The sequence below is a fragment of the Myotis daubentonii genome, chromosome 19 (genome assembly GCF_963259705.1).
Source record: "Myotis daubentonii chromosome 19, mMyoDau2.1, whole genome shotgun sequence".
Taxonomy (NCBI): Eukaryota; Metazoa; Chordata; class Mammalia; order Chiroptera; family Vespertilionidae; genus Myotis; species Myotis daubentonii.
The window spans coordinates 5,214,400-5,228,618 of record NC_081858.1 but is presented as its reverse complement, the minus strand read 5'-3'; the positions used below and the strand labels follow the sequence as shown (position 1 = coordinate 5,228,618).

The window sequence follows — 14,219 nt, the reverse complement described above, 5'->3', positions numbered from 1 at the left end:
TGCTCAGTGGTTAGAGCGTCGGCCTGCAGACTGAAGGGTCCCAGGTTCGATTCCGGTCAAGGGCATGTACGTTTGTTGCAGGCACATCCCAGTAGGGAGTGTGCAGGAGGCAGCTTAATCGATGTTTCTCTCTCATCGATGTTTCTAACTCTCTATCCCTCTCCCTTCCTCTCTCTAAAAAATCAATAAAATATATTTTAAAAAATACGATACTTGCTATAAAGAAAGAAGGGCTGATATTTAAGGGGGAAGCACACTATGGGGACAAGCAGGGGGACGAGGTTCCAGGGAGAAGGCACAGCAGTTGCAAAGGCCGGGGTGGGGTGAGGCTGCGACCCTCTCCTGACTGTCACCATTTTACAGGTGAAGAGAGGAGGCCCTGAGAAAGCAAAGGGCGCACGAAGGGCACACGGGAACCCTTGGAGGCGAGATTTGGACCTGATTGAGTCTGATCAGAAATTTGATCAAATGTTTTAATTTCACATCAGGGTTCAAGTTCATTCAATGTTCACGAACTTGAATGAAGACCCAAGGTCAGATTTAAGTGTGAGAGCAGCCTCCATCACTGGCGAGGTTTTAATAGGCCGCCTCTCCACCAGAGTCATGTGAGCCGCCCTGGCCGGTAGCTCGATTGGTTAGATCATCGTCCCGATAGCCAAGGTTTCAGGTTTGATCCTTCATCAGAACACACCCAAGAAGCAACCAGTGAATGCATAAATAAGTGGAACCACAAATCGATGTTTCTCTTTCTTTTCCTTCCTCTCTCTAATATCAATTTTTAAAATATATTTTATTGATTTTTTACAGAGAGGAAGGGAGAGGGATAGAGAGTTAGAAACATCGATGAGAGAGAAACACCAATCAGCTGCCTCCTGCACACTCCCTACTGGGGATGTGCCCCCAACCAAGGTACATGCCTTTGACCGGAATCGAACCCGGGACCCTTGAGTCCGCAGGCTGATGCTCTATCTACTGTGCCAAACCAGTTAGGGCTAATATCAATTTTTTTTTTTTTAAAGTTAGTGAAATGAGGAGTGGGAAGAGCACTCCGGAGGGCACAGCATGAGCAAAGGCCCCGAGGTTGAAAAGGGCTTAGCATATTTCAGAGACAGAAGGCTAGCTGGCGGATGCATGAGGCATCCTTAGAAAACATGGTTGAGGTAGGCAGTGACTGTACCTTTTAGGACCTTGGAGGCCAGAGTAAGATGTTTGGGTTTATCCTCAGTGAACAGGCAGCTGTTGAGGGCTTGCAAAGAGGAGTGATGGTATGGTCAGATCTGCACTTTAGAAGGATCAGCCAGGCCGCTGTGGGGGGAATAGATTGGAGATGGTGAAGCTGTAAGGAGAGCCCAGCCTGGAAGCGTGGCCATGACTGAGCAGGGATGGAGAGGATTAGAGAGAAGGTTCAATCCCCCCACCCCCAACAAAAAACAATCCTCTATTTATCAAGGTCCTCATCCTGACTGCCCCATCCCTAAGAGCTCCCAGTATAGTGTTGGTTTTAAAGCCCCATTTGCACAGGTTTTCAGTGACTCAGAATGCTCTTGAAAAAAATAAAATAATAAAATAAACGTAAAATCCACTTGGTGCTTGATTGAATGTGAGAATGAAAGAGGAGACAATAAGAAAAACTGACTCCTGGTTTGTTCGCTTGGGGACTGGGTGGATGGTGGCGCCATTATAAGGCTACCTACCCAATGACAAGAGACGCCTGAAATGAATAGTCTAGCAGGAGGGCCAGGCATGGAAACAACCATCCATCTCACAGGGTTCAATGAAAAGTGCTAAAACAGGGATGCTGGCAGGGCCTCCGGGGGGCAGGGAGGCGGGAGGGGTAGATCCTGGCTGGGGAGCCTCAGGGGGTAAAGAGATCACAATAGATGGGGCAGCTGGAGAGAAGCAGGAGCCAGCAGACCGGCAAGACGACGACAGGACGTGGATCGTGGAGAAGGCCTGGATGGTTGACACAGAAAGTGGGCGGAGGTGCCCTGGAGGCCCTACCCGCCAATCCAAGAAGCCTGCCTCTCTAAGCGAGGGCACTGCCTCTCTAAGCCACAATGGCCCTGCTGTGTAAGATGGGGTGCTAACACCCCTCCCTCCCCAAATCCAAGAGCTACTGGGTGGGGGCAGTTAGTCACCTGGCCAGGCCCTTGCCCTGGGAGGTATGTTATGAAGATAAATATTGCCAGGACAGCCTCTCTCTCTGCTCCCCACTAGGGGTGGGGGGTAAGGTAGAGTTGGAGGGGCATTAGGAAGAGAAGTTTTCTCCTCTTGTTCTAGTCTAGGGAAGAGTCAGGAGAAGGCAAGGCCTTAACAAGGAGTCTGGCCTGGCTCTCTTTACCCGCCTCGGGGTTCCACCGCCCTCTTCCTTCAAGGATCCCCCGAGACCAGAGAGCCACGTTGAAGGTCGCAGGCAGGGCGCACATGTGGAGCCTGCCACCCACAGGTAGCGAGCGGGACTGCAGGCGCGGGCGCGAGAGAACCCCACCCCGTCACCGTTCTGCCAGGGCGCTCAGGGCCAGGGGTCCCTGCCGCCCTGGTTGGGCTTACAGTCTAAGCGAGGAATACCAGCAACACAAGTGCTGGTAGCCACTTCATAATCTGCTTTTTGGTGAACGTCTTTGTTCTTTTTAGAATTTTAAATATGTATATATTATTGATTTCAGAGAGGGAAGGGTGGAGAAATATCAATGATGAGAGAATCATCGATGAGCTGCCTCCTGCAGGCCCCACGCTGGGGATCGAGCCTACAACCCCCGCATGTGCCCTGACTGGGAATCCAACCATGACCTTCTGGTTCATAGGTCCACGCTCAACCATGCCGGCCGGCCGGGATGAATACCTTTGTTCTTGACACAAGTAATATATATTCATTGTAAAAAAATTTAAAAGAAAATTAAAAGCCAAACATAACTTTCGTTAACATGTGAGAATAACCCTTACAGTATTTTTCTATGCATTTACAAAAATGAAAACATACATGTCATAATATGTTGTAGCCTGCTTTGTTGGGTTTAACAGCTTTATTGAGATACATTTCTCATACTACACAGCCAATTAAAAAATGTTTAGTGATTGATTTTATATAGAGAGAGGTAGGAGAGAGAGAGAGAGAGAGAGAGAGAGAGAGAGAGAGAGAGAGAGACGTTGATTTGTTGTTCCACCATTTATGCATTCACTGGTTGCTTCTTGTATGTGTCTTGACTAGGGATGGAACCTGCAACCTTGGTGTATGGGGAGAATGCTCTAACCAACTGAGCTACCCAGGCCAGGGCCTGTCCAATTTGTTTTTAACTTAATGTAACAGTAGATGATGGATAATAATATATATGAATTGCTATTTGTGAAGCAAGGGAATAAGTGTTTTTACACACATCATCAATATTCAGTCCTCTCAGCATCCTTAGAAGGTAGGTGCTATGATTTACCTATTGTCTGATGGTAAGGCCAAGGTGTGAAAGTATCTTCAGACTGAAAAACAAGGCAGGCAACGCCACAGGATATAACAATTTATTATAGGGCTATTGACTTATGGGAATGTAAGGTTGGAGCAGACAAGTGCCCAGCAATGCTGTACAAATTATTTTCTGCTACCAGGCCCCTGTTGCAGTACTTTTTAAAAAATGGTATAACTCGGGTACTAATGATTGACAAGACCAAAGGACAAAGAATTCAGTACGCGCCAGGTGCCATACCACCTGCTGGTCTTGTGATGGATGGTTATAATCAATACTATAAGAATAGCATGTATCTCATAGTAGTGTTGTAATGACCAAATGAATACATGGGAAGAGCTCAGTACATAGTAAATGCTTAATAAATGTTAGCTGGTCTCTTTTATCCTGTTAAATCCTTGTAGTAACTTCAATTCACCAGTGAAACTCTAAGAGGTGACTTGACTTGCCCATGATTCATAGCTAAGCAGCAGACCCAGGACTTGAGCTTGCTGCGAAGGCCCATGCTGTACTGCCTCCCATTGCAGGCTCCATCACGCTGGTTGTAATCGCTGTTTACTTGTCAGCCTCTCCCTCTTGGCTGGGTGTGCCAGGAGGGTCACTGCCATCGTGTCACCCCAGCCCAATGACACATTTGAGACCCTAATTGAATTTGTGATGCTGAGCAGCTCAGACAAGTTAGAGGGTTGAGTGGTGGTCACAACACCCTGGCTTCGCCTGCAGCCTGCATGGAAAATGCCTCAGTGCCTTCTCCTAGAATTCGTCTCTTGGTGGACAAATATTTACTGGTCCAGGACTCGGAGGAGCTCTTCGCTGGGAGAAACCACAGTAGAAGTAGCAGACTGGAGGCCTCAGATAAGCTTTCCCTTGGGCAAGCCCTGTCCTTGGCGAGGCAGCCTCCCCCAGTCTCACGCCAACGCCTCCCCCATCAGTAGCTGTCCATAGCGTTGAGGTGCCCACACACCAGCTCCCTGTTTCAAGGAACCCAAGCGTCAGAGAGAGCCTTAGTAGGTTCAGAATGAGTGTAAATATCACCAGCTGCCAGAGAGGATGACGTCAAAGCCAGGGCTGGCCGGCCATGGCCTTGGGGCAGCTCCCTGCACAGAGAGGCCTGATGCCCCGGGAGTCACGGTGAAGGAGGGGGAGGGGCAGCACAAGCTGGGAACACATCTGATGGTTGCGTCCATTATCAAGGATCCCATGACTCGGAGTATTTTTCTTTGCAAACCCACTGAAGTCAGAAATGGAATCGCTTTCCTTCTCTTGCTGTTCCCTATTCAGAGCATCTGAACAGCGTGAGCTTGACAGGGTGACCTGTTGGAGTTGACATCCTTCCAGCTAAAACAAAGTCTGTATGGCTTTGAGGTTAAAAAAATTGATTTGAGCCCTAGCCGGTTTTGCTCAGTGGGTAGAGCATCGGCCTGTGGATCAAAGGGTCCCAGGTTCAATTCTGGTCAAGGGCAGGTACCTTGGTTGCAGGCTCCTCCCCCGCCCAGGCCCTGGTTGGGGCCCGTGCAAGAGGCAACCAGTTGATGTGTTTCTCTCACATCGATGTTTCTCTCTTCCACTCTCCCTAAAAATCAATGGAAAAATATCCTCGGGTGAGGATTAACCAAAACAAAAACAAAAACTTAGTTCATGAAGGAAGACAGACAACAAACCAATACATAGGGAGAACCAAGATGGCGGCATAGGTTAACGCCGGAGTTTGCTGCTTTGAACAACTACTTCAAAAGTGAAACCAAAAAACGGAAGGGACATCACCCAGAACCACAGGAACGCTGGCTGAGTGGAAATCCTACAACTAGGAGGAAAGAGAAACGCATACGGACACTCAGAGGAGGCGCAGTGCTGAAGTCAAATTCTGAGGTGCAGAGTGCGCGGAGCGGGCTGGCGGCGGAGGGCGCGGTTGTTGTTTTCAATCGGGAGGGAGTCGCAGACTCTGAGCACCAGATCCGGGCGAGTATTTAGGGACCCAGACTCAAACGGGAGAAGTGGAACTGTCTGGCTTCGGTCAGAGCGAGTGCAGCTTTCTCTCCGAGCTTTGCAGCGGGTGCTGGGACTCAGAGAGGCAGAGCCCCTTGGGACAGGACTGAGAGCCGCCATAACTGCTCTCTCCGGCCCACCCTGTTGATCCTGTGCGACCCGCCCCGCCCAAGCCCTGCACAGAGGCATTTGCCGGATAGCCTCAGGCAAAGGCTAGATTAGCACCTCCCTAGAGGGCAGAAGTTCTCTCACTGCTGACACAGCTGATTCTCATAGCCACTTGGCCTGGAGGTCAAACCCTCCCTGGAATTAGCTACAACAATCAAGATTTATCTATAAGACTGCGAACAAAGACCACTAGGGGGTGCGCCAAGGAAGCATAACAAAATGCGGAGACAAAGAAACAGGACAAAATTGTCAATGGAAGAAATAGAGTTCAGAACCACACTTTTAAGGTCTCTCAAGAACTGTTTAGAAGCTGCCGATAAACTTAATGAGATCTACACGAAAACTAATAAGACCCTCGATCTTATATTGGGGAACCAACTAGAAATTAAGCACACACAGACTGAAATAACGAATATTATACAGACGCCCGACAGCAGACCAGAGGAGCGCAAGAATCAAGTCAATGATTTGAAATGCGAGGAAGCAAAAAACATCCAACCGGAAAAGCAAAATGAAAAAAGAATCCAAAAATGCGAGGATAGTGTAAGGAGCCTCTGGGACAGCTTCAAGCGTACCAACATCAGAATTATAGGGGTGCCAGAAGATGAGAGAGAGCAAGATATTGAAAACCTATTTGAAGAAATAATGACAGAAAACTTCCCCCACCTGGTGAAAGAAATGGACTTACAGGTCCAAGAAGCTCGGAGAACCCCAAACAAAAGGAATCCAAAGAGGACCACACCAAGACACATCATCATTAAAATGCCAAGAGCAAAAGATAAAGAGAGAATCTTAAAAACAGCAAGAGAAAGAAACTCAGTTACCTACAAGGGAATACCCATACGACTGTCAGCTGATTTCTCAACAGAAACTTTGCAGGCCAGAAGGGAGTGGCAAGAAATATTCAAAGTGATGAATACCAAGAACCTACAACCAAGATTACTTTATCCAGCAAAGCTATCATTCAGAATTGAAGGTCAGATAAAGAGCTTCACAGATAAGGAAAAGCTAAAGGAGTTCATCACCACCAAACCAGGATTATATGAAATGCTGAAAGGTATCCTTTAAGAAGAGGAAGAGGAAGAAAAAGGTAAAGATACAAATTATGAACAACAAATATGCATCTATCAACAAGTGAATCTAAGAATCAAGTGAATAAATAATCTGATGAACAGAATGAACTGTTGATTATAATAGAATCAGGGACATAGAAAGGAAATGGACTGACTATTCTTGGGGGGGAAAGGGGTGTGGGAGATGTGGGAAGAGACTGGACAAAAATCGTGCACCTATGGATGAGGACAGTGGGTGGGGAGTGAGGGCGGAGGGTGGGGCGGGAACTGGGAGGAGGGGAGTTATGGGGGGGAAAAAAAAAGGAACAAATGTAATAATCTGAACAATAAAGATTTAATTAAAAAAAAAAAAAAAAAAAAAAAAAACACAAACCAATACATATTTACTATGTCAGCTGGTGGTAAGTACTATGAAGATAGATAAGGCACAGTAAGGAGAATAAAGTGCCAGGGTTGAGAGGAATTATTTCATTTCGGGATAGTCTAGCAAGGCCTTTCTGATAAGATGACTTCTGAGCAGACCCCTGGGTGAAATAAAGCAACAATTCATGGGGCTCTCTGGAGGTGAACTCTTCCAGACAGAGAAATGAGCATGCCTCAGCGTCCTGAGGCAGGGGAATGCCTGGAATGTGCAAGGAAACGCAAGAAGGCCAAAGTAAGCTGGAGTGAAGTGGGCAAGGGGGTGGGTGGAAGGGATGATGCCAGAGAGGTGACTGGGGGCAGGTAGCCTACTGTAAGGACTTGGACATTTACTTTGAGGGCGATGGGAGCTATTGGAAGATTCTGAGCAGAGAAGGAAGATGATCTGACAGGCTTAAAGGATCCCTCTGGCTGCCATGTAGAGAACAGACGGTGGGGGACCAGGTAGCAGGGAGACCATTTAGGAAGTTGCTGCAATTGTCCAAGTGAGAGAGAACACCTTTGATTAAATTAGTAGCCATAGGTAGTAAGAAGGGGTCAAATTTTGGATATGTCTGAAGGAAGGGCTGTCAGGATTTGTAGCTGGATTGTAGTGTGTGTGTGTGTGTGTGTGTGTGTGGTGGGGGGTGGAGTAGTGGAGGTTGGGAGAGAAGCCAAAGATGACTCCATGTGTTTAACTTGAGAAACGGAGTGGCCATTTACTGAAGTGGGGAAGACAATTTGAGCACAAAATAAGTGCTCAATAAATATTAGTTATTTTTTGTATTGATGATTTTGGTTTCCTGGGTTGTCTAAACTCAGTGACCCAAGGCTTTGCAAATGCTGAGCACACCTGGCAATGACACCGTAGGCATTATGCCTGAACATGAACTCTGTGCCCAGCGCAATAGACAGGATCTTTACTTAGCAGTACCCGCACGCATAAGAAAGCCCTATGAGAAAACGAATATTTGTTGAATTTTTAATATATTTCAGGCATTGAGCACTTTTCACTTAATCCTGTCTCCACCACTGGAATGTAAGCTGCAAGAGAGAGAGCTCTTATAGCTCTGGTGTACTACTGCGCATGCCTGGAACACAGTGGGAACATTAGTTGATGTTTATTAAATGAAACGTATTGTAGATGGAGGGTGAATAACTTCCCAAGGTAGAGCTGGGTTTCAATAAATATTTGTTGGATAATAATTATGTGTTGGATAAAAATGAGTGTTACATTCCCATTTAAGAAAAGAGGAAACAGCAGGTGGCAGATGAGAGATTGGAACCCAGGATTTCCTGATGCCTGAACTTGAACCCTTTCCAAGGCCACATTCCGGGGCCTCACACACACTCTGGTGACTCTGATTACTCACAGGCAAAACCCCAGGCTTCCCAGAGAAAGATCTAACGCTCCGTCGGACTGTGAAGCTCTAGTAATACGATCCTAAGTTTTTGTATTCATGAAATGCATGACCTTAAAGTATTCGCTTTATCTAACTTGACCAAGGTCACGCAGATTGCCAGGGAAGGAACCGAGATGGGAACCAGTCTTCCCACACCAGTGTGCCTGCTTGTCTCCCCATTCAGGGTCTCTGTAACAGTCCTTTATGTACTTTATGGGACCCTCTCCCCCCAACATTGTCTGCTAAACAGTGTGTTAAGAGCAGGTGCATTTTGGGGGGAAAGGGTTCATAGTTTTCATGACATTCTTTATATATATATACATACTAGGGGCCCGGTGCACGAAATTTGTTCACTGGGTGTGTGTGTGGGGGGGTGTCTCTCAGCCCAGCCTGCCCCCTCTCACATACTGGGAGCCCTCAGGCGTTGACCCCCATCACCCTCCAATCACAGAATCGGCCCCTTGCCCAGGCCTGACGCCTCCGCCAGAGGTGTCAGGCTTGGACAGGGGAACCCCCATCTCCCCCCGATCAATGGCTCTGACCCCCGCCCAGGCCTGAGGCCTCTGGCCCAGGAATCATGCCTGGGCAGGGGACCCCCATCTCCCTCTGATCGCTTGCTCCACCCCCCGCCCAAGCCTGATGCCTCTGACCCAGGCTTCAGGCCTGGGCAAGGGGACCATCATATCCCCCCAATCCCCGGCTCCGCCCCCCGCCCAGGCCTGATGCCTCGGCCAGAGGAGTTGACCCTCATCACCCTCCGATCACCAATCACTGGATCGGCCCCTTGACCAGGCCTGAGGCCTCTGGCAGAGGTGTCAGGCCTGGGCAGGGGACCCCCAGCTCCCTGTGGTTGCAGGCTCCGCCCCTGCCCAGGCCTAACACCTCTGGCCTAGGCGTCCGGCCCGGGCAGCGGGGACCCGCAGCTGCAGCAGCCCCGCGATCGTGGGCTCCGCTTTAGGCCCAGGCAAGGGACCCCTAGCTCCCAGGACTGCCAGCTTCGACCATGCCCAGCTCCCATCGCTGGCTCCACCCCTACTTCCTGCTATCACTGGCCAGGGCGGCAAAGGCGCCTGATTCTCCGATCATGGCTGGGGGACAGGGCAAAGGCGGCCTTGGGGCTGCCTTTGCCCTGCCCCCCAGCTCTTAGCTCCCCCTGGGTTTCCGATCACTGTCAGTGGCAGGGGGCTTCTTCCTGCTTTCCCTTTTGCCTCCCTGCATTGTGCCTACATATGCAAATTAACCGCCATCTTTGTTGGCAGTTAACTGCCATCTTAGTTGGCAGTTAATTTGCATATAGCCCTGATTAGCCAATGAAAAGGGTAGCGTCGTACGCCAATTACCATTTTTCTCTTTTATTAGTGTAGATATAAAATTTACTTCAGAGAGGGAGAGAGAGAAACATCAATGATGAAAGAGAATCATTGACCAGCTGCCTCCTGCACGCCCCCTACCAGGCATGTGCTCTTAACTCGAATTGAACCCGGACCCCTCAGGCCGAGGGCCGCTGCTCTATCCACTGTGGCACACTGGGTAGGCCTAGGGCTTTCATTATATTCTTAAAGGTGCTTATGATCAAAAAGTTTACTTCTGCCGAGACCGGTTTGGCTCAGTGGATAGAGCGTCGGCCTGCAGACTGAAAGGTCCCGGGTTCGATTCTGGTCAAGGGCATGTACCTGGCTTGCCGGCACATCCCCAGTGGGAGATGTGCAGGAGGCAGCTGATCGATGTTTCTCTCTCATCGATGTTTCTAACTCTCTGTCTCCCTTCCTCTCTAAAAAATCAATAAAATATATTTTAAAAAAAGTTTACTTCTATCTCATGTATCTATTTTCTTAAACTTTTATTTTCAAAGCTGTTTTTAGCTGAGTACAAGGAAGAAAAATGAAGAAATGATTGGGGGCGGGGGTTGTTGAGCCAGAATATTAAAGCAGACGCCAACTTTTCATTCCCGTTGCTATTCATTCATTCAGCAGATTTTTGCTGAGCACCTGCTCGGTTCCAGGCGCCATTCCAGTCTCCGGACGTTGCGGTGGGGCCACCTCTTGGCGTCGGGGTTTACAGTCTATCAAGGGCGACGGAGAAAATAATAATGCCGACGGCGACTGCGTCAGGCGCCATGAAAAAGTGACGTAGGGTCCAAGAGAAGTGGTTTGTGTTGCCCACGAACTCCAACGATGCAGACCTTGCTTTTGCGCTGAGCTTCCCCGGTGTGGTCGGCGGGAGGCGCAGGACGCACGGCCCCTTCCGCCCTCGGCTCCGGGCTTCTCACTAGGACGCGGTCGACTGTGAGGAGAGTGCGCATGCTCCTCGGTTAAAGGCACCGCCCAATAGGAACTTCCTCTGAGGTGGGGTCCCGCCTCCACAGCGCGTCCTTCCGCTTCCGCTTCCGGCGTTGGGAGGTCTCGGTAAAAAGATGGCGACTGCGGCTGCGGCTCGGGTTGCTGGGCTGCTGGGCCGGTTGCGGCCCCAGCTGGCGCGGCCCATGTCGAGTGGCGCCCACGGCGAGGAGGGCTCAGGTACGGGGGCGGCGGGGGGCGGGGCGGGCCCGGCGGCGGCGAGGCGGGCGGCCTGTGACCTTGGCCTGCGGCCTTGGGGGGGGGAGGGGGAGGCCGGACGGGCCGCCGCGGGCTCAGCCGTGCGCCCCCGCAGCTCGCCTGTGGAAGTCCCTCACCTACTTCGTGGCGCTGCCCGGGGTGGCCGTGAGCATGCTGAACGTCTTCCTCAAGTCGCGCCACGGGGAGCACGAGCGGCCCGAGTTCGTCGCCTACCCGCACCTCCGCATCAGGACCAAGGTACGCCCTGCATTCGTGGAGGGTCCGTTCTCCTTCCGTTCCGAACGCCCCCGTCCAAGTTCTTGCTTTTCTAAAAGCGCGGCGTCCATTCCAGGCGCCTACCGTTTCTCGTGAAATAACCACCAGTGGTGGTTTTCTTGGGTTTTACGGAAGGGAACCTGGGGGGGGGGGCGGGATCGGGGGCGGGGGCGGGGGATGTCGCTTCTCAGTTTCTTCCGAGCCCTGCAGGAAGTGGCTTCCGGTTTTCCTCTTCCGATCCACCGGCCTCTGCCTTCCGCCTGCTCGGAAGCAGTTGTCGTTTGTGCGGAACGTGTCGTGGGGGAACCTGCTTAGCCCGGCGCAGTCGGAACGGGCTCCCCTTTACGAGAGCTGGGCGCCTGGCGGGCCCCGGCTGCCTAAGAAAGAGACCGGCCCTGTCCGCTCTCCTGCAGGCTGTGTCTTCTCGGCTGGGCTGTGCTTTGGCTGTGGATGTAGCTGTCATCACCGCTTGCTCTCCGTTGTTTGCTGTATTTTTTTTTAATATATTTTTATTGGTTTTAGAGAGAAAGGGAGAGAGAGAAACATCCATGATGAGAGAGAATCATGGATGGGCTGCCTCCTGCAAGCCTCCCACTGGGGATCGAGCCCACAACCCCACCATGTACCTTGACCGGAATGGACCCGGGACCTTTCAGTTTGCAGGCCGACGCTCTATCCACTGAGCCAAACCGGCTAGGGCAATTTGCTGTATTCTTAGCAGGAGCCCCTCTGGTTCTTTCATAACTGTTACATCACTTAGTCCAGGTGGGACTGGCCTCATGGAGATTAAGTAGATTCTTAGGTTCAGAAAGAATTTGTTTTGTTTTCTTTTTTGAGTCTTTGAGCCCCACTCCACCCTCGTACAGTAGAATTAGAAGTCATACCGCAAGGTTTCTCGGCCTCAGACCTGTTGACATTTAGAACTGGGTCATCCTTGTGGGGAGCCGGCTGTCCTCAGTTGTAGGCTATTTAGCAGCATCCTTGACCTCTACCCACTAGATGCCAGTAGTACCCCATCCTGCCTCAGATGTCTCCAGATACTGATTGATTGCCTAGTGTCCCTGGAATGGCAAAATCATCCTGGGTTGGAAACCACGATCCAAGAGCAATGCTTTTGAAAGGTACCATGGGAGTGTCTTCTTCCCACACCCACCTCTGCCATTCCCGTAAACACAACACGGATATACCTACCAGGGAGAGGTTTATGAATAACAGACTTAGGCTTTCTTTTCCTGTTACCTACTTTATGTCAGTGGTTAAAGGACTAATTTCCATTTTGTTTTATATATTATCTGTCACTTACCCTATTTTAAGCAGTCCATGGCAGTGGGGTTTCTGAATTTTCTGGAATGTCCTAATTGACGTCTTCATTCCACAGCCCTTCCCCTGGGGAGATGGTAACCATACTCTATTCCATAATCGTCATCTGAATCCGCTGCCAACCGGCTATGAAGATGAATAAACAACCTGGACCACTACGCAGTGGGGACCACAGCACTGGTTTGGACCATACTCTGCACACGGACCAGAAAAGTGTATGGGACCTTAAGCTGACTTCTTTCCTAATGTAAAATGATGACTATAGAGTACACTGATCTTCCGTCTCTTTGCCTATGGCAGGAGATGGCTTAAATAAATAACAGGTTGGTCATGAGCTGAGAGTTGCATTCTTTGGTGGTGGTTTTCCCTCAGAAATTAGCATTAATGTTATTTCTGTTGCTGCAGTGAGGCCTCTGAATAATGGGATTTATAACAGGCCTGTCTTTGGTTTCTTGTGCCGAGGGTATCCTATTCAATAAAAAGCTAATATGCAATTTGTCCCCTTGACCGGGAGTTCAACCAGGGGGCTGGGCCAGCTGGCCAACCACCCGCGGCCCCTTCCATGGTTGCTCTGGCCCAATAGGCCCAGATAGGGGTGGGCCGGCCAGACCCCACCCATGCACGAATTCGTGCACCGGGCCTCTAGTGTAACATAAAGCAAAAGGAATGGTGCTAAGTATCAAGATTGGGTCCCACATGGCCAGCAGAATGGCTGCAGTTTCATTTAAAAAGGTTTCTGTGATTCTCGAGAGGAAGTGCTTCCTGTATCTCAGCATTTTCCTATCCCTTTCTGTCAGCATTTGCTGCAGGATACTAATTGGCCTGATCATTTCCTCTGGGGGTGTCAGGTTCTCACCTTGGGGTCATCTCTCAGCACCCTGAAGGTTGTTAGGGTCAAAAACCTTTGGAAAAATAAAGGCAGCTTCTTTGAAGTAGCTGAGCTAGTTGAAGGGTGAAGTCAAAATAACATGAGGAACAACAACAAAAAGTATTTTCTCAGTAGCAATTACAATAAAAGAACATGGTTGGCCTGGAGCTCATTTTATTCTCAAGGCTCAACCAGACAGTTTTGTGGTAAGATTCAGGAAGTTGCACCGTTTTTGGTGTTAACACATACAGTCATATAGTCAACTGGTACTGCACAAAGGTGAGGCACATAGGAACATGGGGTGTGGAAACCATTGACAGTTAAGAAAAAAGAGTCCGTGTTATCTTTGCCATTTTGTGATCTAGCCACACCTTGTGCTTCCCCACAGAACTGTTTGTGCTTGTGGCCAGTGGGAGTTCAGGACATGGACTTATCTTCAGCTTGCTGTCTGGCCCCCTCAGCTGGGTTCCAAATATCTCTTGTAATCCTTGTAGAATGGACATGAAACCATCAAAATATAAATGCAGGATGTTTTGAAATGACCGTAAGGACTGGTCGAATTAAATAGGAAGTAGTGTGCTCACTTTGGCAGCACATGTACTAAAATTGGAACGATACAGAAAAGATTAGCATGGCCCTTGTGCAAGGATGACACGAAAATTCGTGAAACATTCCATATTAAAAGATAATAAAAAGTCAATATGAAGTAGTAATTGGTAAATTGGAGAGAACAGAAT

The 14,219-nt window shown here is 49.4% G+C and overlaps 1 protein-coding gene and 1 non-coding gene across 2 annotated transcripts; both read left to right on the top strand.

Moving 5' to 3' along the window:
* Positions 1-10,841: 10,841 nt before the first annotated feature.
* On the top strand, positions 10,842-12,948 carry LOC132221825 (cytochrome c oxidase subunit 6A1, mitochondrial). The gene is made up of 3 exons (XM_059676299.1): positions 10,842-11,000; positions 11,134-11,276; positions 12,673-12,948. The coding sequence occupies exons 1-3, from the start codon at positions 10,898-10,900 to the stop codon at positions 12,754-12,756; spliced, it is 330 nt and encodes a 109-aa protein (XP_059532282.1). The 5' UTR covers positions 10,842-10,897; the 3' UTR covers positions 12,757-12,948.
* Positions 12,949-14,058: 1,110 nt separating this feature from the next.
* LOC132222319 (U6 spliceosomal RNA) lies at positions 14,059-14,165 on the top strand. The gene has a single exon (XR_009450188.1). It is a non-coding gene; the product is annotated as a U6 spliceosomal RNA (small nuclear RNA).
* The last annotated feature ends 54 nt before the right edge of the window (positions 14,166-14,219 follow it).